Genomic DNA, 25,337 nt, shown 5'->3' with positions numbered 1-25,337 from the left:
CCTGACACCCTGAGAGCCTCAGCCCTGACTTGGCAAACCTCGTGGGGATGCTTCCAGGCCAGGCATGGGGAACAGGGCCGGGGAGTAAGGCCAGTATGTCAGAGGCAGGTCAGCATCCCCACATTACAGATGTAGAAACTGAGGCTCAGCTCTGGGCCCCCGCCCCTCCAGGACTCTAGGCTCAGCCATCTGCATAGGTTTTGCCGCCTCCCGGCAGAATAGGCTAGACGGCGGGTTTGGATGTTGGCACTGTGGTCCCAGTACTGCGGCTGGGTGGGGGGGTTCTCCTGACCCTCAGGGCCAGGGGAGGGGCAGGGGGCAGCGAGCCTGGGCACTCACTCGGAGACGAGGGCGAAGGCAGCGGAGCAGACGGGCGGGCAGGGCACCAGGCGGATGGCCAGGTGGCCCAGGGCGCTGGGGTAGTGCACGCGCATGACGGTGTCGAACACGGTGGCGATGGTGTTGGTGTCGCCCTGCTTGGAGCCGGGGTCCCCGGCGCCCGTGTCCAGGATGGTGCCTCCGTGCAGCAGCAGCAGCAGCACGTGGATCTTGGAGGGCGGCACGGCCAGTGGCGGGCTGACCTCGTCCTGTGCGGGTGGGGTGGGTGGGGGGTGAACTCCCTGGGGACTCGGCTCCTGGCCGAAGCTTCTGTCCTGCTGGGGGGACGCGTGTGGCGGCCCAGTCACTCCCTCTGAGACCCCCGTCTCAGTTCCTCTGTTCCAGGGCCTGGGGCCCCTCCCCCGGGAGGCCCAGCTGCTTCTTCCCCGCCCCTCTGTGTTCAGCCCTGCTCCCTGCGGGCCTCACCGGGGCACAGAGGACACGGAGGGAGGGTCTCTTCCTTCCGAAGCATGACTCCACCTCCCATCTGCGGGCCCAGGCAGGGGCTTCTGGGCTTCCAGCCTTGGGGGGCAGGCAGAGGCGCAGCCCCATGCGGGCCTTTGGGGCCTGCCTGCCCTCCGTGTGTCTGTGTCCAGACGTCGGTCTGTCACAGGTTCGCTCTCTTTTTTTTATAAATGTATCTTATTTTATTTATTTATTTATTTTTGGCCGCGCTGGGTCTTCGTTGCTGTGCGCAGGCTTTTCTCTGGTTGCCGCAAGCGGGGGCTACGCACGCATGCTTCGTTGCTCCACGGCATGTGGGATCTTCCCCGACCAGGGCTCGAACCCGTGTCCCCTGCATTGGCAGGCGGATTCTTAACCACTCGCCACCAGGGAAGCCCTCACAGGCTCTCTTAAGAGGGGCTGGTGGGGGGACTTCCCTGGCGGTCCAGTGGTTGAGAATCTGCCTTCCCATGCAGGGGATGCAGGTCCGATCCCTGGTTGGGGAACTAAGATCCCACATGCTGCGGGGCAACTAAGCCCGCGCCACAGCTAGAGAGAAGCCTGTGCACCGTGCCGAAGACCCGATGCAGCCAAAAAACAAAACAAAACAGAACAAAACAAAAAAATTCTGAGGCAAGCAATTAAAGAAAAAAAAAAAAGAAAGAAAGAAAAAGAGGGGCGGCGGGGATCAGGGATTTGGATTCAGCTTGGCCGCTCAGCCAGCAGCTCTGAGTTCTCCCTCCATCTACGTGGGCCCTCCCCCGCTGCCCCAGGCCCATGGCCCCCAGGCCCTGCCATTCCCAGACTCTAAGACCAAGGTCCTCAAGAGCAGAGGGCAGAACCCCAGCATCTTAGAGTGGGGAGGGCCACGCAGGTGTGTCTATCTGGACCCCCCTCATCTGTGAGGAGTCATGCCCCCACTTCTTGCTGGTCAGAAGTCCAAGTGAGACTTGCACACATCCACCATGGGAATGGAACTGGTCTATCTAGACACGAGGTGGCCCAGAGAGCACAAGGGACTTGTCCAGTATCACACAGCGCGTCAGTGCCAAGCTGGACCGGAACCCAGAGCTCCTGCCACCAGCTCAGTGCCCTTCTGCCACCCTAGGCTGTAGCCCCATCCCCAGGGGCCTCTCCCCATCCCTGGCTTCTGGTGTGGGAGGTACTTGCTGAGTACTTGCCTTGCCCATATTATGTCAGGGGCTGAGGGGGCGGGGAAGGGAGCTGAAGAGAGGGGCGTGTCCCTAAGGAACTCAGGAGCAGAACAAGGGGCTGAAGCCATCTGGAGGGTCCATGGGGGGTCAGCTGGCCCTGAACTGGGCCACCGGGTGGCAGGAGGTGGGGCAGCAGCAGGACCCAAGTGTCACTACAGAGCCCAAGAGCGGGCTGAGCGGTGTGGGCACTGAACCCGGGGACTGGCCAGGCCACCGGCAACGGGTCGGGCTGGGCTGGGCGCCTCTGAGCAGCAGAGGGCTTTGGGCGGGACGAAGGCTGGTGGGTGGTACCAGGCCTGGGGTGGAGGCAAGGCTGGGCTGCCTCAGTCCCCAAGAGGGGGCTGGTCATCGGCCGGTCGTGGGCCACAGGGCCTGGGCAGGAATGAACTCACGGCCCAAGGCAGGGTGTGGTCACTGGCTGCCCAGACCACAGGCCAGGACAGAAGCACCGGATGGTCCCAAAGACTGATCAACACAGCCAGGCGAGAGGCTCATGGAAGGCACGTCTTACAGCACCCTCCCTGTCACCCAGACAGGGCCCCTAGTCACCTGGGACGGGCAGGGCTGGGCGGTGCGGGGCTGAGAGAATCCTGCCTGAGCCTGGATGCTGGGACCCAGCGCTGGAGGCTGGGGACTCTTCGGGGACCCAGGAGGCCGGTCCGAGACACAGCTTTCCTCCCATTCAAACTGCTTTCTACAGGGGCATACCCTGCCTGAGACTCGAACCCCAGTGGGAACAGAGCCATTGGGAGGCGGGGCCTGGGAGCCAGCTCTGGAGAGCCAGGGGTCCCTAGCAGTGACTAGGTAAAGCCGTCCTCCTTCCTTGAGGCTGGGAGAAGAGGCCCTGGTTTGGGGACCGTTGCCAGCAAAGGGATCTGACTCTGGATGGCGGTGTCCCAGAACCAGTGCTGGGTCCAAACGCACATCTCCAGGAAGATCCAGAGCCCGAGGCCCCTTCTGCCCATCCTGGGGGGCCGTCAGATCTGTGTGCGCCGAAGGCAAGGGGGGGCTCCGTTTGCTTTATCGCCATTAACCGGCAATTGGGAATCGACTCCCCTCGTCCCAGTTACCCTGCTAGAAAAGCCCGCTTCGACCTCAGACCTCAAAGAGAACCCCAAGAGGAGGAGGGCGGTGCGGATGCACCCCCTCCCCGGTCCAAACTCCCCACGGGTCCTGAGTCCCCAGAGATGCCGTCTCCACCTTGGGCAGCTAGAGGCCAGAGCAGTGAGGTGACCGCAGCGTGTGATAGCCCCACTCTGCCCCGGCTCCTGCCCCAGTGCAAACAGCTCTGACCGCCCACAGCTGGAGGAGGAGAAGGGGCGTGAGCTCCGTGCAAAGGACCCCCGAAGTGGACACAAGCGCTGTACCAAGACAGCTTTGCTGGACACTCAGAGCTCTTCCCACCCCCCGCGGGGCGGTCACAGCCGACACATCACTTCTGCCTACGTGACTTTCGCTTCCTCCCCGTCTATCTTTTTTCCTTCAGGGACTTCAGACAAGCTGAGCACAAGGTGAAGATCTTAGTTTTGATCTGGAATTTACAAGTTTCTCATTTTGCTTTCCAAGGGTGGAGCGGGGTCAAGGCCTTCCTCGGGGGAGCTGTCTGCAGTCCCTACCGGTTCTCAGGGGCATCAGAGGGGGTGGGCCCCAGGTCTCCCTCCAGTGGCGCCCAGGCCAGTGTGGACCTGATGCCGTAGGAGCCAAGTTCTGCCTCCATGGTCTCCCCCGCGGGTCCTTTACGCCCTGCCCCCCACCGCCGCAGCCCTGGCCCTCTCCACCTCGGCACCCACCTCGATGATATTCAGCTGCTCCACACTGGAGGCCACCCTGAACTCGGGGGCGCTCTGGCGGTACAGACCGTCTGCAACACAGAAGCGGTGGGTGGGTGTGAGCAAAGGGGCAGGCCCAGCGGACAGAGGCTGGGACCGTGACAAGCAGGGCCCGAGGTGTCCCCCCAGCCCTCCTGGGTGCTTGGGTGCTCCTCCTTAGGAGGCTGTCCCCTGCAGCCCCCCAGCTGGTTACCCTGTGTGTCCTCGGGCTCAGGGCTTTCGATTTTGTCCATGAGGTCGTTGGAGCTCCACTTGGTGATGTCCTTGGGGAACATTTCCTCTGAATCGGACAGGTCCTCTGGGGAGGAGAGAGAGGGGCTTCGGCACCCCGATCAAGGGCAGGGAGTCGGGGGAGGGGGGGTGCTGGGTGGCCCAAGAGTGGCCGCTCTTGGGGCTCCCACGCTTCTCTGGCCCATGTGGCCCTCCCCACCTGGTTCTATGCTCTCCCTTCCTTAACAGGATGGATACATGGCCACACACTCACGGGGCTTCTGCCTGATGTTTTTCAAGAAACTGGGGTAACTTTCACTTAACATAAAATGCACCATTTTAACCATTTTCAAGTAGCATTCAGTCCATTCACAATGCTGTGCAACCATGAGCTCTATCTGGTTCCAGAACTTCTCCCCCGATGGAAACCTGTCCCCGTTAGCAGTCATGCCTCATCCTCCGCCTCTCCCAGACCCTGGCAACCACCGGTGGACTTGCTGTCCTTCTGCATTTGCCTGTTCGGGGCATTTCCCATACATGGGATCATACAGTATGTGGTCTTTTGTGTCTGGCTTCTTCTACTTCCCATGGTGTTTCTAAGCTTCATCCCTTTTCATGCTCGAGTCACATTCCATCGTATGGATGGACCACGTCTTGTTTCTCCATGATGTTCCTGACTGTTTTCAATGTCCACAAAAGGACAGCTTAGTGAGAAGTGCTGCTAGGAACAGTTCCATCCATGACTCTTTTTTTTTTCTGCTCTTCTGAGAACTTTCACCCATGACTGCTGGGTAGGAAGCAGCTGTCTGCGCTCTGGCATGGCTGGTCCCTCCTCTGTGGGTCACTGGGACAGTTTCCCCAGGACACTGCGGCTCTGGCTTCTCCTGCTCTGCTGTCTCTTCTCTTTTCCAGCTTTTTCTAAAGTTTCTGCATTAGATGTGTCTTTTCCTCATATCAGGGACACAGAGCCAGGAGGGGCTCAGCCTCTTGGCCTGGCTGGAGGGGAGTGGGAGTATGGGATGCCCCAAACACCCTCTCTACCCTCAGGGAGGCCCCAGGTGCAGAGGCTGGCTCAGGAACCACCTGCCTCCTGTTCCAGGTCCCCACCCCAGGGCCACATCTGCCTCTGCCCTGCTGTGTGCCTGTGGGCAAGTCCCTGTCCCTTTCTGAGTGTGTCCTGCCTTATAAACTGCAAACCTGTCTCCCTGTACCTGCCTGCCGGCCCCTCTTACTTCCTCAAGAGGAAAAGCAAAGGTACGAAGCAAGGATGTTTGGTATGTGCATCTTCCCAGCACAGGTGGGTGATTTATCCGGCTGTTTGCTTGCTGTGCTTATTCTGGGATTCGCGGGAAAATGGGCACTTCATGTATTTTCTACTTGTTTGTATTTTCTAAGGTTTCTACATTAGATGTGTGTTAATTTAATCATGAAAGGACAGTAATTACAAAAATTAGAAGATTAGAAGAAGTTATGCTTTTGTAAAGCTTCTTAGGGAATTATTATTATTATTATTATTATTATTTTGGCCGCGCCGCATGGCTTGCGGGATCTTAGTTCCCTGACCAGGGATTGAACACGGGCCACGGCAGAGAAAGCACCGAGTCCTAATCCCTGGACCGCCAGGGAATTCCCTTCGGGAATAAATTCACATATGGAAAAACGTCACCGTCTGATTGTAATTCCATTTTGCGGGGGTTCGAGAGAACAGTCCCCACCTGCCAGACCCCATGCACATTCTGATACCAGGTTAAGGTGAGTGTGAGACCCCAGACTCCCGGTGACTTCATCTCACCCTGCCCCTGCCCCCACGTGCTGCTGTTCACCCAGAACTTTTCACAGGTAACCCCCACCTTGACTTGCAGGCCCTGCAGCTCTCTCAGACCCCTCCCCTCCCCTTCTTGGGAAGGCCCGTGGGCTCCAGGGTGCCCGCCTACCGCCTACCGTGAGCATCAAAGAACTCCTCATCTGAGCTCTCGTCCGAGTCCCGGGCAATACTCTGCATCCTCCATTCCGAGATGCTGTGGCGGGAAGGACTCGCTGGAAGGCAAAACCCCAGACTGACCGACCGCCCAGCAGCACTGGGCTAAGCGGGCGGAGGCAGGCAGGTGCGATGATGCTGGGCCAGGAGGGCTCAGAAGGGGATGCAATGGAGAAATGAGGGCGGGGCGGCTCGGACGCATCTCCCAGCCCACCTGGCACGATGCAGTCCTGTCCCAGGAGGACGTGGATGGGGGAGGGTATCAGGTATGAGGCCAGGACGTGCAGTCACCCAGGCTTGGGTCCACTCCTGTGCCCTTGACCTCATCTGCTCAGGAGCGAGGCCCCCTCCCTTTTTTTTTTGTCGCACCACTGTGTGGCATGCGGGATCTTAGTTCCCCGACCAGGGGCTGAACCCAGGCCTGGGCAGTGGACCGCCAAGCAATTTCCAGGAGCGAGCCCCTTCAACTCTGCCACGGCGGGGCCGACAGACAGGGATGCCCGGCAGGGGCGGGAAGTGAGATTAAAGGTATTGATGCGTGTGTTTCCATGGATCCCTTCAGCACAGCACAAGCCTGGTGTGGGAAAAGCTGGATTTGCGGGAGGTGGGGGGGGACTCCTGGCGTTTTATACAAAATACCCCGAGTTTCCCCAATAACCACCGCACTTTCAAGTGAGTTCCAGAGAAAGGCCTTTCTGAGTATCTGAAGCCTTTCAGGGTCTTTTGGCCTGGCTGCTCCCTCAGGCGCAGAAGCCTCTCCTGGGTGTGCTGGGTGCAGCGCACCCAGACCCCCCCCAACCCCGCCTTGGAACCCTGGCTCAGAGCTGCAGCCGGCTGGGTCCCAGGAGTTGGGAGTGGGGATCCCACGTGGCCAGCCTGCCTGTGTCAGCCGGGCTGTGTGGGTGAGTCTGGGTGGGTGAGTCTGGGGGAACCTGCCAGGGTTGGGGCAACGCCCTGGGCTTCACTTGGAGGAGGAGGCTACAAGGAGGTGACTAGTTCTGAGTCCCACAGGTGTGGCTCGCAGGTCCACCTTCAGAGTTCGAAGTCCCCGGCAGAGGCATGGGGCTGCCCTGGCAGGGGCAGTCGCCGGGGTGGACGAGTAAAGGGCAGGGACACCCGCGGGGACAGAGTGCGCTCACCTCCCCGCTTGGACGACCGGGACGACTTGGAGGACGTGGACCACTGCTTCTTCAGACCCCTGCCCACCAGGGGCTCCCCACCGCTGCTGCCGGGCTGGGGGGGCTCCCTGGGGGCCTGGACCTGGGGGGCCTCGTCCTTGGCCAGCTCCACGGCCCCCTCGTCGTCCTCGTTGAATTGGGCCATCTTGCGGGACAGCATGAGCTGCGCCTCCTTCTCCAGCTCCCGGATGTTTTCCATGTTCAGCCCGTACCACTCATCCTGCCAGCACCAGGCCTGCCGGTGGGCCCTCACCATCACCTTCCGCAGGCCTGGGGGGAGGGAGGGAGAGAGAGAGAGAGACGCCCGCGTTAGAGCCCCTCGGGGACTCCTAGGCTGGGAGGTGCCCCGCAGTGCAGGGCAGGCTCTGCCCCTCACCCACTGCGTGGCTTCCAGCAAACCACTGCCCTCGTGCCCGTTTCCCCATGTGTAAATGAGGGGTCCGGCTCACAGATGGCTTCACAAGCTCACACTGGCTCTGTAACTGGGGTACTGGGGCTTCCCAAGGTACTGTGTCTGCTCAGAAGCCATGCTGAGTTTTGTGGTGGAGGGGGGGAATTCCTGCCTTGTGGGGAGCTGGAGAAGGACTTCCTGAGTGTTTCCTATCTCAGAGTCAAGGACACTTCTCTTGTCGAATTTCCCACGGGAAAGTCAACCTCAAGTTCAAAGCATGTTGGTCCTTTCTTTTTTAAACAGAATATATACACATACGATATAAAATAAGATATAAAATACAATAAAGTATGATATATAGGAATATATCATATGTAGAAAATAAGATGGAAAATAAGATACTTTTAAGGTATAAAGAATAGAAGAACCACAGGGACAGGAAGCAGATGGGGGCCGCCTTGGGCGGGGATGAGAGTGAGGGTGATTGTGAAAGACTCTGGGGGCATGGAATGTTCTAGAACTGTGTGCACTACTCTGCAAACACACTCAAGCTTACGGAACTCAAACTTCTCTTACAACAGATGCAAAATCAGGCCTCAATAGGCTGCTTAAAAAACATTAAGAAGAAATAAAGCATTTCCACCCCGCCCCCGCCCCCATCGAGGGAGTAGACATGACCAGTAACACGGACCCCACGGTCGCCCTCCCAGATGCGTCTTCCTCCTGCCCTGAAAGGGTCCAGCCTGAATTTTGTGTTTATCACTTGCTTTTCTTTCTGTGTTTTTCTATACAATATGTTGGGTTGGCCTACATGTTGTTGACATTTACATGTATGTGTCATGCTGCAAGTATTTTTCTGCCACTTGCCTTTTTTGGGTGAGTTGCCGGTTTGTTGCTGTATGGTATTTATTTGTTTGAAATACCACATTTTATTTATTCTTTCTCCTGCCAGTGGGCCTTTGGCTCACTTTCATTGTTTGTCCCTTTTGCTTTTATAATCCTGCTGCTCTGAACATTCCGGAACGTGCATTTGAGTTTCTCCAGGGGGGCAAACCCGGAAAGGTCATCACTGAGTCTTCCTCCCGCTTTCCTAGAGAAAGCTGAGCGGCTTCCCAGGTGGTCCAGCCCTTTCTCATTCCCAGGCTGGTCTCTGGCGACCCTTCCTCCGGGCTCACCTCCCGATTCCCACTTGCAGCCTCGCTCAGGCCACTCGGCCTCCCCAGTCGTCCTTTCTATATCCCTTCATTCTCAAAAGCCTGCCTGGGAGAAACTCCCTCTCACCCCTGCTCCTAGGAGGGTGCCCCCAAGCCCTGGGCCGTGGCCTCAGTCACGCCACCCTCAGGGTCAGCCAGCACCCACACTGGACAGACCGTCTGATGAGATGTGACGCAGACGAGGACGGCTGGGACGGGAGATCTGGGTTCAGACCCAGGGCTGGCCCTGGGCTTCCTCCACTGCAAATGGGGGTTGGAAGGGGTGACAGTGGCCACCCTGCAGGGCCATGGAGAGCTGATGTGACACCTGTGAAGTATACCAGCAGTGCTGTGACTCTGCTCATGGCTACACAGTCACCCTTGCTCTTGGAGTGAGCAGGTGTCTGCCCGGGTGCCGCTCCTGGATCATGAGCCTTGGGGCTAAAACCAGGCCCTGGGCACTGGCCTCTGCCCTGACTGGGGGGCAGGGAGGAGCCCGGGTCGGCACTAGCTCCTTCTAGAACCCCTAGGCATCTGCTGTCCCATTTCCTGGGCACCTGCTCTGGGCCAGGCGGGCGTGGGTGTAGGACAGGAGGATGTCCAAGACGCTCTCCCCTGGGACTTCCAGCCCAAAGCGGGCGGCAGTGCCGGGGCAGGGCCTGGGGTCTGGCCTTGGGGTGCCGAGAGGTGCTGTGAGCAGCAGGGGGGCAGTCCCCTGGGGCTGCTCCCCCATGGTGGGTGGGCATCACATGTTACAAATACCAGCCAGTCGAGTGTCTGGGGCAGGCATACACTGCCTGTCGTCTGTAGGTGCTCGGCAAGTGTTTATATGGTCAAGGTAAACCAGGCGGGTGGCTGCATGTGGGCCTTGGGGGTCGCCTGTCCAGAATAAGACAGAAACGTGGAGTCCCGGGCAGATGCAGAGAGAGAAGGCGGGCAGACAGGGGCACACAGACGGAGAGGCTGGGCGCGCTCACCCGTGTCGTGGATGAACCTCTCGATCTTGGACTGCATGCCCCAGTAGCGGAACTCCACCTTGCAGAGCTTGTAGGCGCACATTATGGGGAAGACCTGCTGCTTGTACTCCTCAATCCAGTTCTCGGACAGGGGCCCCCGCTGGGTCTTGGTCGAGTGGAACAGCTTGGGGTCCTCTTCCGTCTTATACTCGTTGGGGGGCACGGGGTCCTTGACGATGTCGATGAAATCTACGGGGAGACCCCGTGAGTGACAACGTCTGCCCCAACCTCCACCCCACCCCTCCCCATCCAGTCTCCTCGCCATGTCCCTGCCACCCCCAAATCCTCGTGGGGCCCCAGGCCTCGATGTGCCACGGGGCCCGACGTGGGGGTGAGGATGCTGTTCTGGTCCACCCTGACCCCGAGCTCCCCCGCCCTCAGGGCCTGTGGCTTTCCTTGTTGCCTCTTCAAATCATTTCAGCAAACCCCCTGTTTTGGGCACACTTGCCAAAGCGGATAGATAAGGTGATGAGCTGGAGAAGCACGGGCGGGATGAGGATGGAGGGTGTGGGAGGCGGTGGGGGCGAGTGAAAGAGTAAAGCTTCCCAGAAAAGCTGGTGTTTCAGCTACAGGAGCAGAACTGCGAGGCCAAGAACGTCCCAGGATGTGACACTTGACCAGGGGGTGGGGGGGCGGGGGGAACCACCAGGGTGTCCGCGTGGGTAGAGGTGATGGGGATGCAGCTGGACACATCCGCCAGCTCTCGCCAGGCTTTGTGACCGGCCGGCACCCTGAGGGGAAGGGGCCCTACAGATGCGCTTTAAGGCGGCTGGCCTGCTGGGAAGCCCCTCCCAGACAGATCAGCAGGGAAGAGTCCGGAAACCACGTTGGACGGGCCCAGGGGGAGGCGTCGGGCCTGAGAGGGTCCGGGATGTGCCTGAGAGTGCGCAGCAGATGCCATGGGGCTGGGCGCTTGGGAAACAGCGCTGGGGGCTGGTGGGACCTGGGTGAGGGGTGGGGCGGTGACTCTGGGAAGGACCACCTCTTGTCACACGGCTCCTCCCCCACGTCAGAGCCATCCTGCTGGGCTGGCTCCCCGAGGTGTGCATGTGGTAGATGGGCTTGCGTGCCCAGCTGGTGTGTAGGAACCCAGGATAGGGTCTGTGGCTCAGAGAGCCCTTCTTTCAGGTGTGTGGGGACGACGGCACTTGGGGGGGCTCTGCCCCGACCGGGCCCCGGCTGTCTCGTCTCCCTGGCTTGCTGGCACCGAGTCTGGGTTGTCGTTTACAGACGCAGACGTTGGCCCCGCCGAAACTGGTAATTGGTCAGAAGCGGCCCGAGGGCAGCAGGATGTGGGGAAGGGATGCGCATCCTTCCTGGATCAGACCACGTGCCCAGCCCGCTCAGGCAGGCAAAGGCCGCTAAGGGGAGGGCTGGGACTTAGGAACCATGGCAGGAGGCCTTTGGGGGGAGCCTGCAGCTGGCCCGACAAGAGCTGCCAGAGGGCCTGTGTCATGCTGGGCCTTCCTTCCTGTTATGGGTAGAATGTGTCCCCTCCTAAACTCATTCGTTGGAGTTCTGGCCCCCAGGGCCTCAGAATGTGACCTTATTTGGAGACAGGGTCTTTAAAGAAGTAAATCTAATTAAAGCGAGGTCATTAGGGTGCACCTAATCCAATATAACTAGAGTGCTTATAAAAAGGAGAAATTTGGCTCAATTAAAAAAAAATACACCTGAAACTAACACAGCATTGTAAATCAACTCTACTTCAATTTAAAAAAAAAAAAAGGAGAAATTCGAATACGGACATGCACGCAGAGAGAACACCGTGTAAAGATGAAGGCAGAGATTGAGGTGATGCGTCTACAAGCCGAGGAACGCCAGAGATGGCCAGCAGCCACCGGAAGCTAGGAGAGAGGCCCAAACCGATTCTCCCTCAGGGACCCCAGAAGGAGCCAACCCTGCTGACACCTTGACCTTGACTTCTGACCTCCAAAACTGTGAGACAAAAAGTATCTGTTGTCTTAAGTCCCTTAGTCTATGGTACTTCGTTCTGGTAGCCCTAGGAAGCTAAGGTATCTCCCAAAGCCCTCTGGGGCCTAAAAACTCCGGCAGGAGGGAGGAGTCTCAGGGGATTGCCCTCCAGGCCTCTGAGGCTGCCTGGGAGTTCGTCAACACCCCTCCAACAACAGCCGTGCACCCATCTGGGAACCACAATGGCTTGTTCCTACGGGTTTGGGGCTTGTTGAGGTGCGGCTGGTCCATAGATGTGTCTTGTTTGGCTGGCATATTTACAAAGATTTTTAATTAGTTGTCAACGTTTAGGAATTGCAAGATTTCACATGAAAACCCTGATTTCTGGCCTCCCTTGAAAAAGAAGATTTAACAAATGGGGCCTGTTTCCCACATGGCACAGTCAGCTAGAGGGGGGCAGAACAGAGGCCACCCACCATCAAGGGGCCACAGGCCCCATCCGGCCTGCGGCACTCACGCATGGCCGTCAGCCTGATGTGGCCCCCAAGCACACGCATGCATTTCTGGGGATGGGGACACTTCGAAGGGATGAAGGGAAGGGGCTTGAGTGGGAAACGCACGTAGCCTTAGTGGGCATGTCAGGGAAATGGGGCCGAGGAGACCCATCCTTCCTCCCCGCCGACCTCCGACCAGGCTTGCTTGGACTCTAACCTCCCCGCCCAGGACAGGAGCTGGTCTGCAGCCTGCCAGGCCTGAAGATCAGGGGCAGAATCAAGGGGCCCACGGGCGGGGAAGCTGGGAACTCAGCCCTGCAGGGCTCCTGTGCCCTTCCCGGAGTTGGGAGCGTCAGGGTAGACGGTTACCGATCGTCAGCTGGTTCTTTTCCACAGGAGACAGGCTGAACACATTGGGGTTTTCTCCAGCATCAGTTTTATAAAAGGTTTCGATGTCAATGGAGAATTTCTCCACAAAAGGGCAAGTGAACCTGCGGGGGAAGGAGAGTATCCATCAGGACTTGAGCTTAGAGGTGTAGGCGTGGGTGGCTGGGTGGAGGACGAGGGCTGGAGTGGTGGCTGAGACTCGTCTGTCCTGTCCACCTCCTGGACTTTCACCTCGTCCCAAGAAGAGCCAAGCCCAGGTTAGGGGGAGGGCTGGGTTTAGGGGGAAGAGGGAGTCGTTCCAGGAAGCTGCCGGCAGCCCTGTGTCCACGTGTGTGAGGCGTGGTGTGGACTCAGGCACAGCTGAGGTGGCACACTGCTGAGTCAGCTGAATCTGGACCAGCGCTTCGTGTGACATGCCACCCGGTCCCCCGTCCCCTAAGAAACCAGGTGTGGCAACAGGGAAACAGCCCCTCTCTCTTGACTGGAGATGAGCTCAGAGGAGGAAAGTGCTGCTGGGAAGAGGAATAACCTGGATGGATCCTCCAGCAAGCTCCAGGCCCTCAACGACCTGGGGAAGGAAACCCCAGGAGATTCATGGGACTCCACCTGCTCAGCAAGTGGGCGGCCAGCTGGGAGCAGCCCCCGATCTCTTCTAACGAAGCAGTGCTCAGCTCTATTGGGTGGGGGCCACAGAGTGAAGAGCCCCCCTACCAGAGGGATCCAAAGAAAGCCCTGTTCAACATGGTTTGTTATAAAACATCATCATAGTCGCTGAAGGTCTCAGGGTTGGAGGGGATCTCAGGGTTGGAGGGCATCTCTGGGCCATCTGGTCTACCCTCAGTTTGTGTTTCTTCCCACCTGGTTGACTGTCCTGCACTCCCAGGTGAACCTTAAAGTGAGTTTGTATTCCCTGAGCCTTCCCAGATGGCAAAGGAGTCTCAGATGGCCCTCCCTGGACTCATGCCTTCCTGGTCTCCCCCACTGGCAGGCTAGAAGGCACCTAGGGGTATACCCTTCCCTCTCCTGCCTGTTCTCTGAGGGGGAACTTGGGGGACCTTCAGGGTACCACTCAGAATGGAGGCTCAGCTCCCCAGAAGCCAGGGCTCCTTGGGGTGTGGGGATTGAGCCTGTCTGGGGGACCAGCACCAGGATCTATGCTGCAGGGTTGCTTCCCCAGCAGACAGCACGAGGCTGAGGGCAAGCTCACCTGGTTCGGGTATAGGGGTAGGCGTTCCAGGACTCCTCCACCACCCGCAGGGCCGCCTTGGGCAGGATGGAGCGGAACCAGCTGGGGATGTGCATGCCCACATGGTACACCTTGTGTGTGTACTGCCCGGAGCCGCCAGGGCCGTCTGTGTATGGCCGGTTCTCCAGGATCTCCACGCCGCTGCCTTCACCGAACGTCTCATTACGGCTCTTCTTCTGTGGGGACAAAAGCACCAGCGATGTGTGGGTCCAGAGCACGCTGCAGAGGGGGAGAGGTTCAGGAGACTGGCCGAGGGTGCTGAATGGGGGGTGGGGTTTTGTCCAACCAGGCTGGCTCCTCCTGTGTCACTTCAGGACAGCCCCCCACCCACCCCGGCTCCACGTGCCCCAGCACTCATGCAGGAGACTGAAGGGGCCACGGTTCCCTGTCCGAGCCCAGCACTGCATGTGCAAACTCCTCCGTTCTGACTCCTGAGTGTGCCGGGACTGAAAGTATTCCCAAGGTCAGGAACAAGATGAGGATGCCTGCTTTCTCATCTCTAGCCAACATTGTACTGGAGGTTCTAGCCAGAGAAATTAGGCAAGAAAAAGAAATAGTAAGAGGCATTCGAATAGGAAAAGAAGAAGTAAAACTATCTCAATTTGTTGATGACACACTCATATACAGAAAAACCTAAAGAATCCCCCCCAAATCTGTTAGACCTAATACATATATTCAACAGAGTTGCAGGATACAAAATCAACACACAAAAGCAAATAATGCAGAAAGGAAATAAAGAAATCATTTCCATTTACAGTAGCACCCAAAAGAATAAAATACCTGGGAATAAATTTAACCAAGGAGGTACAAGACTTGTACACAGAAAGCTATAAAACATTGCTGAAAGAAATTAAAGATCTAAATAAACGGAAAGACATCTGTGTTCATGCACTGGAAGATTTAATATTGTTAAGATGTCAATACTCCCCAAAGCAATCTGCAGGTCTAATGTAATCCCTATCAAAATCCAATGGCAGTTTTGGTAGAAAGGGAAAAACTGATCCTAAAATTCACATGGAACTTCTAGGGCTCTCAAACAGCCGAAACAATTTTGAAAACAAAAACGAAGTTGGAATGCTCACATTGTCCAATACCAGAACTTGCTATAAAACTATAGTAGGGGGACTCCCCTGGTCGCACAGTGGTTAAGAATCCACCTGCCAATGCAGGGGACACGGGTTTGATCCCTGGTCCGGGAAGATCCCACATGCCACGGAGCAACTAAGCCCGTGTGCCGCAACTACTGAGCCCACATGCCACAACTACTGAAGCCCACGAGCTCTAGAGCCCGTGCACCACAGCGAAGAGTAGCCCCCGCTCACCGCAACTAGAGAAAAGCCCGCTTGCAGCAACGAAGACCCAACTCAGCCAAAAATAAATTTTATAAAACCCCACAACTATAGTAGGGACTTCCCTAGTGGCGCAGTGGTTAAGAAATCGGCCTGCCAATGCAGGGGATACGGGTTCAAGCCCTGGTCTGGGAAGATCCCACATGCCGCGGAACAACTAAGCCCATGAGCCACAACTACTGAGCCTGTGTGCCACAACTAATGAAGCCTGCACGCCTAGAGCCTATGCTCCGCAACAAGAGAAGCCACCGCGATGAGAAGCCCTTGCACCGCAACGAACAGCAGCCCCCACTCGTCACAACTAGAGAAAGTCCGCGCGCGGCAACAAAGGACAAACGCAGCCAAAAAAAAAAGATTCATCCACCCGTTGCGGGTGGTAGTAGCTCTTTAAAAAAAAAAAACTATAGTAATCAAAACAGTGTAGTACTGGCATAGGACAGACCTATGGAATGGAGAGGAGAGTTTAGAAATAAACCCACAGATCTATACGCTATACATATTGATTTTCAACAAGGTGCCAAAACCATTCAATGCAGGAGGGAAGAGTCTTTTCAAGAAATGCTGCTGGGACGATTGGATACCCACGTGCAAAAGGATGAAGCTGCAGTACTATCCCATACCACATATAAAGATTAACTCAAAATGGATCAAAGCCCTGATTGTAAGAACTAAAAGTATAGAACTCTTTGAAGAAAACATAGGGGCAAATCTTCATGACCTTGGATTTGACAATGGTTTCTCAAATATGATACCCAAAGCACAAGCAACCAAAGAAAAAATAGTTAATTGGACTTCATCAAAATGAAAAAAAAAAAAACTTGTGCATCAAGGGACACTATCAAGAGAGTGAAAGGACAATGCACAGAATGGGAGAAAATTTTCTGTAAATAATATATCTGATAAACGAATTATATCCATACAATAAAACATGATTTGGCTGTAAAAAGGAATAAAGTACTGACACATGCTACTACACAGATGAACCTTGAAAACATGCCGAGTGAAAGAAACCAGACACAAAAGGCCATATACTATAGGATCCCATTTATATAAAATGTCCAGAATAGGCAAATCCAGAGAGTCAGAAAGTAGATTATTGATTGCCTGGGGGTTGGGGGAAAATGGAGAGCGACTTCTTTATGGGATGATGAAAATGCTCTAGAATTGTGATGGTTTCACAACTCTGTGAACGTGCTAAAAGCCACTAAACTATACACTTTAAATGTGTGAATTGTGTGGTGTGGCACTTACAGCTCAATAAATCTGGTCTAAAACAAAACAAACAAATAAAAACCAACCTTGCCTCTTGTACTCAACTAAGATTTCAGAGAGATCAAACACGAGGAGTGAGAAGGGGCCTCGGAGGCACTGCCCTGGAGATGTGATGCCTGGGTCACCTTCAAGTGTCTTTCTGCCACGAACGTCCTTCCCAGGGTCCAGCAGCTCAGGTTTCCGCTTCTGCACAGAACCTCGTGGTCAAGGTGCTGGTGACATTAAGCCCAGCATCTGTTTCCATGGTGACATGACAGCGCCACCAAGGCCGTCTTCGGTCAGCTTCCTGAGCAGCAGGTGCGCATGCGCTCACACATGCACGCACCTGAGTCCTCGCACACGTAGACAGGCACTCCCCACCGCACTGCCTCGCCCTCGGGGCACGCACCCTCTCTAAGGCACAAAGACGTGATACATCTCCATGGCCAGAGACACTGAGTCCCCTTCAGAAAAAAGAGCAGACCCTGGTTGAGGCCACAGATGGAGTCAGAGCAGGGACATGCCATTCCTCACTCTTTAAAGGAGCTCCTGGAATGTGGCCCGGATTCCGTAATGAAAACAGCGACCATTTCCTGGATGCTTTCCAAGATTCCGCCTCTTACAGTAGCTTCCTTTATTAGCAGTTGTGCTAAGCACTTGGCATGCGCTTTCTCATAGAGTTACTGCAATGAGCCCTTGAGAAGACTGCAGGACTACTATCACCCTCAAGGTACAGAGGGGAAGGTGGAGCCTCAGAGAGGCCGAGCGACCCGTCCAAGGTTACACAGAGCCAGGACGAACTCAGACCTGTTGGATTCCAGGGCCTGCTCGCCCCAAAGCAGTGAGCGCCTCAAGGAAAACGCCTCGGGACAAGGTAGGTGCTGATAAGTAGTTATTGAGCAAGTACAGAGACCGTAGTCCTAACCCTGTGGCCAACTTCCTCTCATCCTGGACAAGTTGCTTCTTGTGTCTGGTCTCAGTTTCTAAAACTATAAGTGGGGATGGGGCTACCTGGCTGCCCAAGCCCCAGTGTAGTGGGTTAAAGGCCTCCCCGCCCAAATCCATGTCTACCTAGCATCTCAAACTGTGACCTTATCTGGAAATAGGGTTTTGCAGATGTACTGATAATTAGTTAAGATGAGGTCATCTTAACTTAGGTGGATTAGACAACTTAGGGTGGGTCCTAAATCCAATGAGAAGGGATCATTATGAGAAGAGAAAACGGAGACACAGACACACACACAGGGCGGGCAGCCATGTCACAACACAGGCAGAGACTGGAGTGACACAGCTTTCAAGCAAGGAAGCCAAGGATTACCGGCCACCACCAGAAGCTGGGAGAGCCGGGGGAGGATCCCCCCAGCCCCCCAGAGCCTTCAGAGGGAGTACGGCCCGCTGACACCTTGATTTTGGACTTCTGTCCTCCAGAACTTTGAGAGAATAAATTTCTGTTGCTTTAAGCCATCCAGTTTGTGGTGCTTTGTTACGGCAGCCCCAGGGAATGAAACATCTGGGTGCTGGGTGGCTTGGTGAGAAGAGGACGTGCAGGTCAGAGGGGTCAGGGCACACGGAGTCTCTGAGGGCTGAGGTGCGGCCTGCCAGGGATCCCAGGGCAGAGGAGGCACAGGAAGGCCAGAGAGGGAGCAGGGGCGGGGAGGGTGCCTCCCACCTGGCCTCACTGGGGCTGCACAGGCCCCAGCCCCCAGGGATGGGGGAGGGGAGGAGAGGAGGAGGGGAGGGTCCTGCTCACATCAGAAGCCACTGCCCATCCCTGCCAACCACTCCCACAAGTGGTTGCTGTGGTGCCTCCCCGGAGACTGCGGGCTTGACCTACCCTGCCCTGCCCTGCCCGCCCAGGCTGGGTGAAGGCCCCTCCCCACTCCTCCCCTCCCCTCCCCCATCCCTGGGGCCTGGGGTCTGCAAGGGAGGAGCCTGCGCCGGCAGGGGCCTGGTGCAGAAAAAGCACCGGATGAAGGGGGTGGGGGGTAAAGGATTCAAAGTCCAAGAAACGCCGGCCAGTCAGGCAGCTCTCAGAGCTGTCCAGGGTCCTGGCTAAGCCGCTTCTGATAGCTTCCCCCGTTTGCTGGGCACCTCCTAGGATGGAAGGCTCTCTCCCAGCCAGACCAATTTCTCTCTCTCTTTTTTTTTTTTTTTGCGGTACGCGGGCCTCTCACTGTTGTGGCCTCTCCCGTTGCGGGGCACAGGCTCCAGACGCGCAGGCCCAGTGGCCATGGCTCACGGGCCCAGCTGCTCCGCGGCATGTGGGATCCTCCCGGACCGGGGCACGAACCCGTGTCCCCTGCATCGGCAGGTGGACTCTCAACCACTGCGCCACCAGGGAAGCCCCAATTTTTCTTTTTTGCTTTCTTTCTTTCCTTCCTTTCTTTTTTTTAACCTTGAACAACATGTATATTGAGCACTGGTCAGGCAGGTATGAGGCAGTTTGATACGGGAGCCCATCTTGTTCACAGCCTCAGGGAGGAGGTGGCTTGTTCAGAAGGCCGGCCTCTTCCTAGCTGCCGCCCCAGATGGTAAGCGGGATCAGCGGGCAATGAATTAAGGTCTTGCTCTTCTTTCCAGAAAAGCGAAGCTGCCTTCCTGGATGGACCATCCATCTCATAAGGCCCAGCTCGGAATAGAGGCCCTCCTGGAGCACTGGGCTCCCAGCCTCCTAGCCCCACTGCTCTGGCCTCTCTTCAGTGGGCTGCATACACATCCGTCTCCCCGCAGGCAATCCTGGAGCGCAGAAAGCACTTTTTATTCGTCTCTGTAGCCTAGCCCTTTCCCAGGCCGGGCACAGAAAAGTCTGGTGAATTTAACTTAGTTTTTAAACAGCATTATTGAGGTAGGATTGACATACAATAAGCCACCTATTTGTAAAAGTACAGCTGGTGAGCTGTGATGTACGTTCACACCCACGAAACTGTCACACAGTGGAGATAATGGGCTTGTCCATCACCCCCACGGTGGATGGAGCGCCTCCGGAACCGTGGAGCCAGAGGCGGGTAAGACAATGCCAGAGCGGGAGCAGCGGAGGCTGGCCTCGAGAGGCACACAGTGCGAGTGGGGCTGTAGGAGGCATCACCTAGGAGGCTGGGAAGGTTTCACATTAATTGGAGGCATAGGATAGATGTTGAAAAAAGCACCTTAAAACAGGGGGTGCCGATGGCAGGTGTCTGAGAAGCCCTGAGTCAGAAGTGTTTACATACTTGAAAAAGCTTGGGATAAACTGGAAGCTGAAAGTCAGCCTCCTGGGATCTTGACGCTCCCAGCCCCCTAGCAGAGCTGAGGGCCATCTGCTGTGGTCCAGGGTTAGGGTCCAGGGCTCCCCTGGCTCGGCGAGGAATGAGGAAGCCACAGGACAAACAGTGCCTTTGGCAGATCAGCCTGGTCCTTGAACAGGCTGAGAGATTTCCAGAGTGCCTGGCGCTGGGGGGCTGATGCCAGTCTCACCTCTCCCCACTCTCGAGGAATAATTACTGGGTAAGTGGTTCAAGAGGGAATTGAGTGGCGCTTCTGAAGCAGCATGGAGCAAAAAGCCCCCCAGAGAGGCTGAGTTGGCCTTCTGTTCTCTTCCCAGCCAAGCTTCCCATGCTGAGGGCCCGGTCAGACTCGGGATGAAGGTGCAGGCCCTGCCAGGCTCTCCCTGCCCTGATGGCCCTGTGTAATGCTTGCGCAGCCAGGGGTTGCACCGAGGCATCCGTGTACCCAGAAAAGCCAGAGCCAGGCCGGGAGCGGGTTCATAATCAGACCCCCAACTGGGAGGAAAGCTGCCAGGCCAGGCAAACTGCTGGGGCACTGAGGATGAGCAAGAGGCTGGCAGAGAAGCTGGGATGGGGACCCCCATGGGGCAGGACCGCAGCCAGCACCCCAACGAGCAGGAGCTGAGGTCACATCTGGGCCATGAGGACCCGATCCTGGGTCTCCCTATCCTGGGTTCCAGGTTGGTCAGGCACTGAGTAGGGAGGCCAGCAACATCTGGGGTGGGGTGATCATCTCTGGTTTGTCACAGGCCCGGTCATCCTTAAAGTCATTTGTGACTCTGTAAACCAGCCACTTAGCCTAAGGCATGGGGAAAGTGCGTACCTAGAGCCGGGAGGCAGGCTGTGTGCTCTTGGACAAGTCACTTAACTTCTCTGGGCCTTGCACCTTCCTGTCTGTCAAATGGATTGTCATGGACTGGACGTTTGTGTCCATCGTCCCCCAAATTCATATGTCGAAGCCCCAACCTCCAATGGGATGATGCTAGGAGGTCAGGCCTTTGGGAGGTGATTAGGTCATGTGGGTGGAATTAGTGCCCTTATAAAGGAGGCCCCAGAGAGCTCCCAGGCTCCTTACGCCGTGTGAAGACACAGCAAGCAGGTGGCCGTCTGTAAGCCAGGAAGAGGGCCCTTACCAGACACCAAACCTGTCAGCACCTTGATCTTGGACTTCCCAGCCTCTAGAACTGTGAGAAATAAATGTCTGTTGTTTAAGCCACCTAGTCTGTAGCATTTTGTTATACAGCCCAAGCTGACTAAAGACAAGGATAATATCTGGATCAGTAAGAGGATGGGTGTTCTATACAAAGAGTGTTAGTCTTGTCAGTGCTGTGAATACAGTGCTGGCGAGACAATCCAATGCCACAAACATCCATGGTGTGTTGCACGTGCCTGGCTTCGTGCTTGGAAGCCAGAGCTCCAGTGCAATTCAGACACTGACCAGAAGCCTACCGGGCAGATACTTCTGTGAAGGCCACAGTGCCACCCAACCCTCCACGCCGGTGCTGAGAGCTGCTGTGTGCACGGCCTCACCACCCACCTGTATCATGTACAGCTGGGCAATGCGGTACTCCTCCACGGTCATTGGCAGAGGAATCCGATATTCCTTTATAATCATCTTGGAGTCCAAGCCTTCCCGTCAATGGGGAACTGTGCGTTGGGACTTCTAGGCGAGGTTCCTTAAATAACCATGACAAAATTCACCAAGGACCCCTGAGAGAGAAAGAGAGGACAGGAGAGTCACTTTCTGCAAAAGCTGATGGGTAAAGTAGCACAGGAAGGGCCTGGTCTAGACCCCAGGCTAGAGTTCTGGTCTCAAGTCAGCCATGAGCCCACTGTGTGACCCTGAGCCCACCGCGTGACCTTGAGCAAGTTCCCTCACCTCCCCAGCCTCCATTTTCCCTGTTTGCTAAGCGACTGTGTAGAGGACATGTATAAACTCTGATCAGCCACGAGGAAATATAGGTTTGTTATCCTGCTAGCGAGGGCCAGGCGATGGGAGGGCATCACATCCCCTAAGAGTCAAGAGCATCGCGTTCTTGTTTTACGCAAGGTTCTAACAGCCTGCAGCCGCAGCTCCCCAGTGTTCTGGAGGAGCTGGAGGCTGGCACGGTGATGGCAGCGAGTGATGAGGGCCGGCAAGAAGGCAGGACAGACAAAACTACGAAAAACAGACGGGAGAATTTTAAAAATCAGCAGTCTGGGACCAATCGGCGTCAGGGCGATCGGTTCTGCTGCTGTTACCAGGTGCAGATGGCAACCCTGCTTCCTGGCAGGAGATCCCGAGCTATCAAAAGAGGTGACCTTAAGTGTAGTTTCAGTTCAATCCACCACCAGCTGCTTATTGATACCTACTCTACTGCCGACATTGGGCAAGGTCTTGGAGGTAGAAGAGGAAAATAAGATAAATGGGTGGATTGCACAGCATGTGAATTATATCTCAATAAAGCTATTTAAAAAATATAAGCAAGCAATGTATTCACAGTAACTTGTATTGAAGAGGACAAGATATTTGATGAAGACTTGCACCTAAAGCAATCATATTTAAAAAAAACAAAACAAAACTTAATGCTTGAAGGAGGCATACCTGCAGTGATCTGGAAAATGAAATCACGCATCATAATCTGTCCCCTAGGTGGTGGGGGCTTTGCTGTGGATATATTTGGTTACCCCCAGAGAGACTGGATGCTGTTAACTGGAAGCTGAGTGAAGGTTTCCAAGACAGGCAGTGGCAGAATCAGGATAGTAGTTTAGAAGGACCACGCCGGGGACAGCAGTCAGTGAGGATTCACAGGGACTGGAGGCAGGACGCTGGCTAAGTGATAAAAGCAAGGGCCGACCGGGCGGGCAGCTTCCCCAGGGCACCATGTGTACGAGGCCTGCGCATCAGCCAGGCACTAATGCATTACTGGATAACTAACGCGACTGGGAAAAGCATGTATACCAGAACTCTTGGGACCTTCAGTACGTAAGGTGGAAAGAAATTCTTCAATAAACCACCTAAGGAGAGAGATGGAGGCTGGGGATGGCCCCCACGTTATTAGCCTAAAGTGACCCCCATGTTGTTTCCTTCTTTACAGCAGGTAGGACGATTAGCCCCCAAAACACCCAGCACCAAACTCAACTTCTCACTTATCCAACTGCTTGAAATACAGTCCAGATAAACATCTTTTTAGCCAATTAGAGTTCATCTACTTTACATACCCCAGAAACTGCACCCAACATCTGCTAGGCATAGATGAGACAAACCTGAATTCATTAAAGACCCCAAAGGGGGAGTTTTGTGACCCAGAGGCTCTCCATCGTGATTCTGAGCAATGCCACCTAGACACGTGAGCCCCCTGTCTAATTCCGCCTCTCCCTTTCCGGGTGGTGGTCCCACATCACTGCATCTGGAAGGCCTCTTGCTGGGAGAAATTTTCCACCCTAGCAAACCTGTCCCAGCGCCATCCAGGAAAGCTTGTTACTGCCCCTCCGGGTCCTGTCTCTTCCCTGATCAACCCCAGACCACTGAGCTTACCCCAGAGGGGAGGACTCAACTCTCCAGAGGCCGTGCTCATGTGCAAACATCACCTCTAACCTTCCTTGAAGGTGTGGGTCCAGCCAACAGCTAAGAGGGCACGTGGGTTCGGGGCCCGAGCTGAAAGAGGCTGCGGGCTGCCTGCACTTGGCTCCGAGGCCCACAGGTCCAAGCTCAAGTCTGGCTGGAAGCTGAGGCCGCAGGGGAGACGAGTGATGGTCCAGAGCCCCCACGGCACCACCTCCTTCCACAGGAGGATGTGACACAAGACGCTGAGGGAACTCCCTGGCAGTCCAGTGGTTAGGACTCTGCGTTTTCACTGCCGAGGGCACGGGTTCGATCCCTGGCGGGTAACTAGCAAGATCCCGCAAGCCTCGAGGCACAGCCAAAACAAGGAAACAAGACCCTGGGCTCAGTTGGGGCAGCAAGGCACCCAGGCTGACACCCCCAAGAGGGTAGGACAGGCACCCGATTTGGGAACCTCCTGACACAAACAAAGGAGAGAGAACCGTATGCTTGCGAGAGGCTGGATGAAATGCGGACTGGAGACAGGAAAAGGAAAACCTAGGTTCGATAAGGGCCATGTTTCCAAAGCTTTTCCACATGGTTTTGTGGGCTCCTTCTGTAGCAAGGGATAATGCAATGACCCAGAGTGAGCTTGGGCAAGTCCGCGTCGTCATCTAAATTGCCAACAAAGAGGTCAGATGCAATCTCTATATGTTCTCGAGAAACTCTAAGCAACCTGCCCTTCTGGACTCTTCATGGCTCCACAGTAAATGACCTGCCCGCGCTCGCCCACACACGTCAGACCAAATGTCCACTGGTTTGCCTCTTCCAGCCCACCAGGCACCAGGGCAGGACGTGGGGCTGGACTATGCTTTTTCCTTAGAAGCCTCCATTTCCCCCCAACAGCCTCCGTCCCCCGATCCTAACACCTGGATGGACCCTCAGAGCATGAGCCAGCACCCAGACACAGACTTGGTTCTCGATTTCGGGGGCCCTGTGAACATGTGTCTGGAACACACACAGGATAAGGTTCCTCTCCTCCCCACGTCTCCGCTTTCTTCTCCCAAAGACAAGCTACCCAGTGAGCTGTAATCCCACAGGGGGCGTCCACATCTCCACGTGCAGCCTGAGGGCACAGAGACAGGGAGGGGACACATATCCAGAGGTCCCTCAGCGGCTCCCATGTCCTGGGGGAGCTGGGCTCGCAGGCGAAGCTTAGGGCTGACCAAGGGCAATAACCCCACGACGGCCCCCCAGAAGACAACACGCCGCTTAGGCTGCATTTCCATCTCCTGCTGGGCTAGAGGAAGACAGCTGTGCCTCCACCCAACAGGGGCCAAAGAGTGACAGAGGTAGGTATGTAGAAGGAAAGAACAAAATAAACGGTCCTGGGGCTTCCCTGGTGGCGCAGTGGTTGAGAGTCCGCCTGCCGATGCAGGGGACACAGGTTCGTGCCCTGGTCCGGGAAGATCCCACATGCCGCGGAGCAGCTGGGCCCGTGAGCCATGGCCGCTGAGCCTGCGCGTCCGGAGCCTGTGCTCCGCAACGGAAGAGGCCATAACAGTGAGAGGCCCGCGTACTGCAAAAAAAATTTTTAATAAATAAATAAACGGTCCTGTCTAGTTACAGTTAAGTGCATGGTGACTAATGATAGGAGAGGACTCAGAACTCTAAGAGTGACACAAAATGTGCAGCAGTCACAGTGGAGCCCCCCCGGGATCTGAGGTCGCAACCTGACAACGCGTTTCCCAGCCGTGTGATCCGTGCCCGCCGAGCCTCGGTTTTTCCATACGTCAAATGGGGATAATGCCACCCGCCGTCCAGAGTCATCACCAGTGTCACCGAGATGAGTGCGGGTGAAGTGCTCACCTGCCAGGGGGTGTTCGTCTCTCAGTCCAGAGGGACTTGGAAAAGGCTTCACAGAACGTGGAGCTTTCAGACGACGCGAGCTGGGTCTCCCAGGATCCGTGAGGTTCTGCTCAGCAGAGCACGTGGGAGGAGGACGCTCTGGGAGAAGGAACAGCACGAGCAAAGGCCCCGTGGCGGGAATGCGCCGCCCCATCGGAGACACCTCCCACT

The 25,337-nt window shown here is 56.0% G+C and overlaps 1 protein-coding gene across 3 annotated transcripts in view; it reads right to left on the bottom strand.

The window, feature by feature from the left end:
• The window catches only part of PITPNM2 (phosphatidylinositol transfer protein membrane associated 2), a 146,639-nt gene that overhangs the window by 12,621 nt on the left and 108,681 nt on the right, over window positions 1–25,337 (bottom strand). For all 3 annotated transcript variants that reach the window (XM_060118428.1, XM_060118429.1, XM_060118427.1), the window contains exons 2-10: window positions 21,273–21,445; window positions 13,834–14,048; window positions 12,609–12,730; window positions 9,793–10,020; window positions 7,193–7,501; window positions 6,017–6,112; window positions 4,059–4,163; window positions 3,827–3,897; window positions 340–587 (exon numbers count right to left, since the gene is read on the bottom strand). In XM_060118428.1, the coding sequence (XP_059974411.1) occupies window positions 340–587; window positions 3,827–3,897; window positions 4,059–4,163; window positions 6,017–6,112; window positions 7,193–7,501; window positions 9,793–10,020; window positions 12,609–12,730; window positions 13,834–14,048; window positions 21,273–21,350 (1,472 nt within the window). In that variant the 5' untranslated portion in view covers window positions 21,351–21,445. The remainder of the gene's footprint in view (window positions 1–339; window positions 588–3,826; window positions 3,898–4,058; window positions 4,164–6,016; window positions 6,113–7,192; window positions 7,502–9,792; window positions 10,021–12,608; window positions 12,731–13,833; window positions 14,049–21,272; window positions 21,446–25,337) is intronic.

This window comes from Mesoplodon densirostris, chromosome 15 (assembly GCF_025265405.1).
Source record: "Mesoplodon densirostris isolate mMesDen1 chromosome 15, mMesDen1 primary haplotype, whole genome shotgun sequence".
Classification (NCBI taxonomy): domain Eukaryota; kingdom Metazoa; phylum Chordata; class Mammalia; order Artiodactyla; family Ziphiidae; genus Mesoplodon; species Mesoplodon densirostris.
This window is presented reverse-complemented; position numbering and strand designations above follow the sequence as displayed.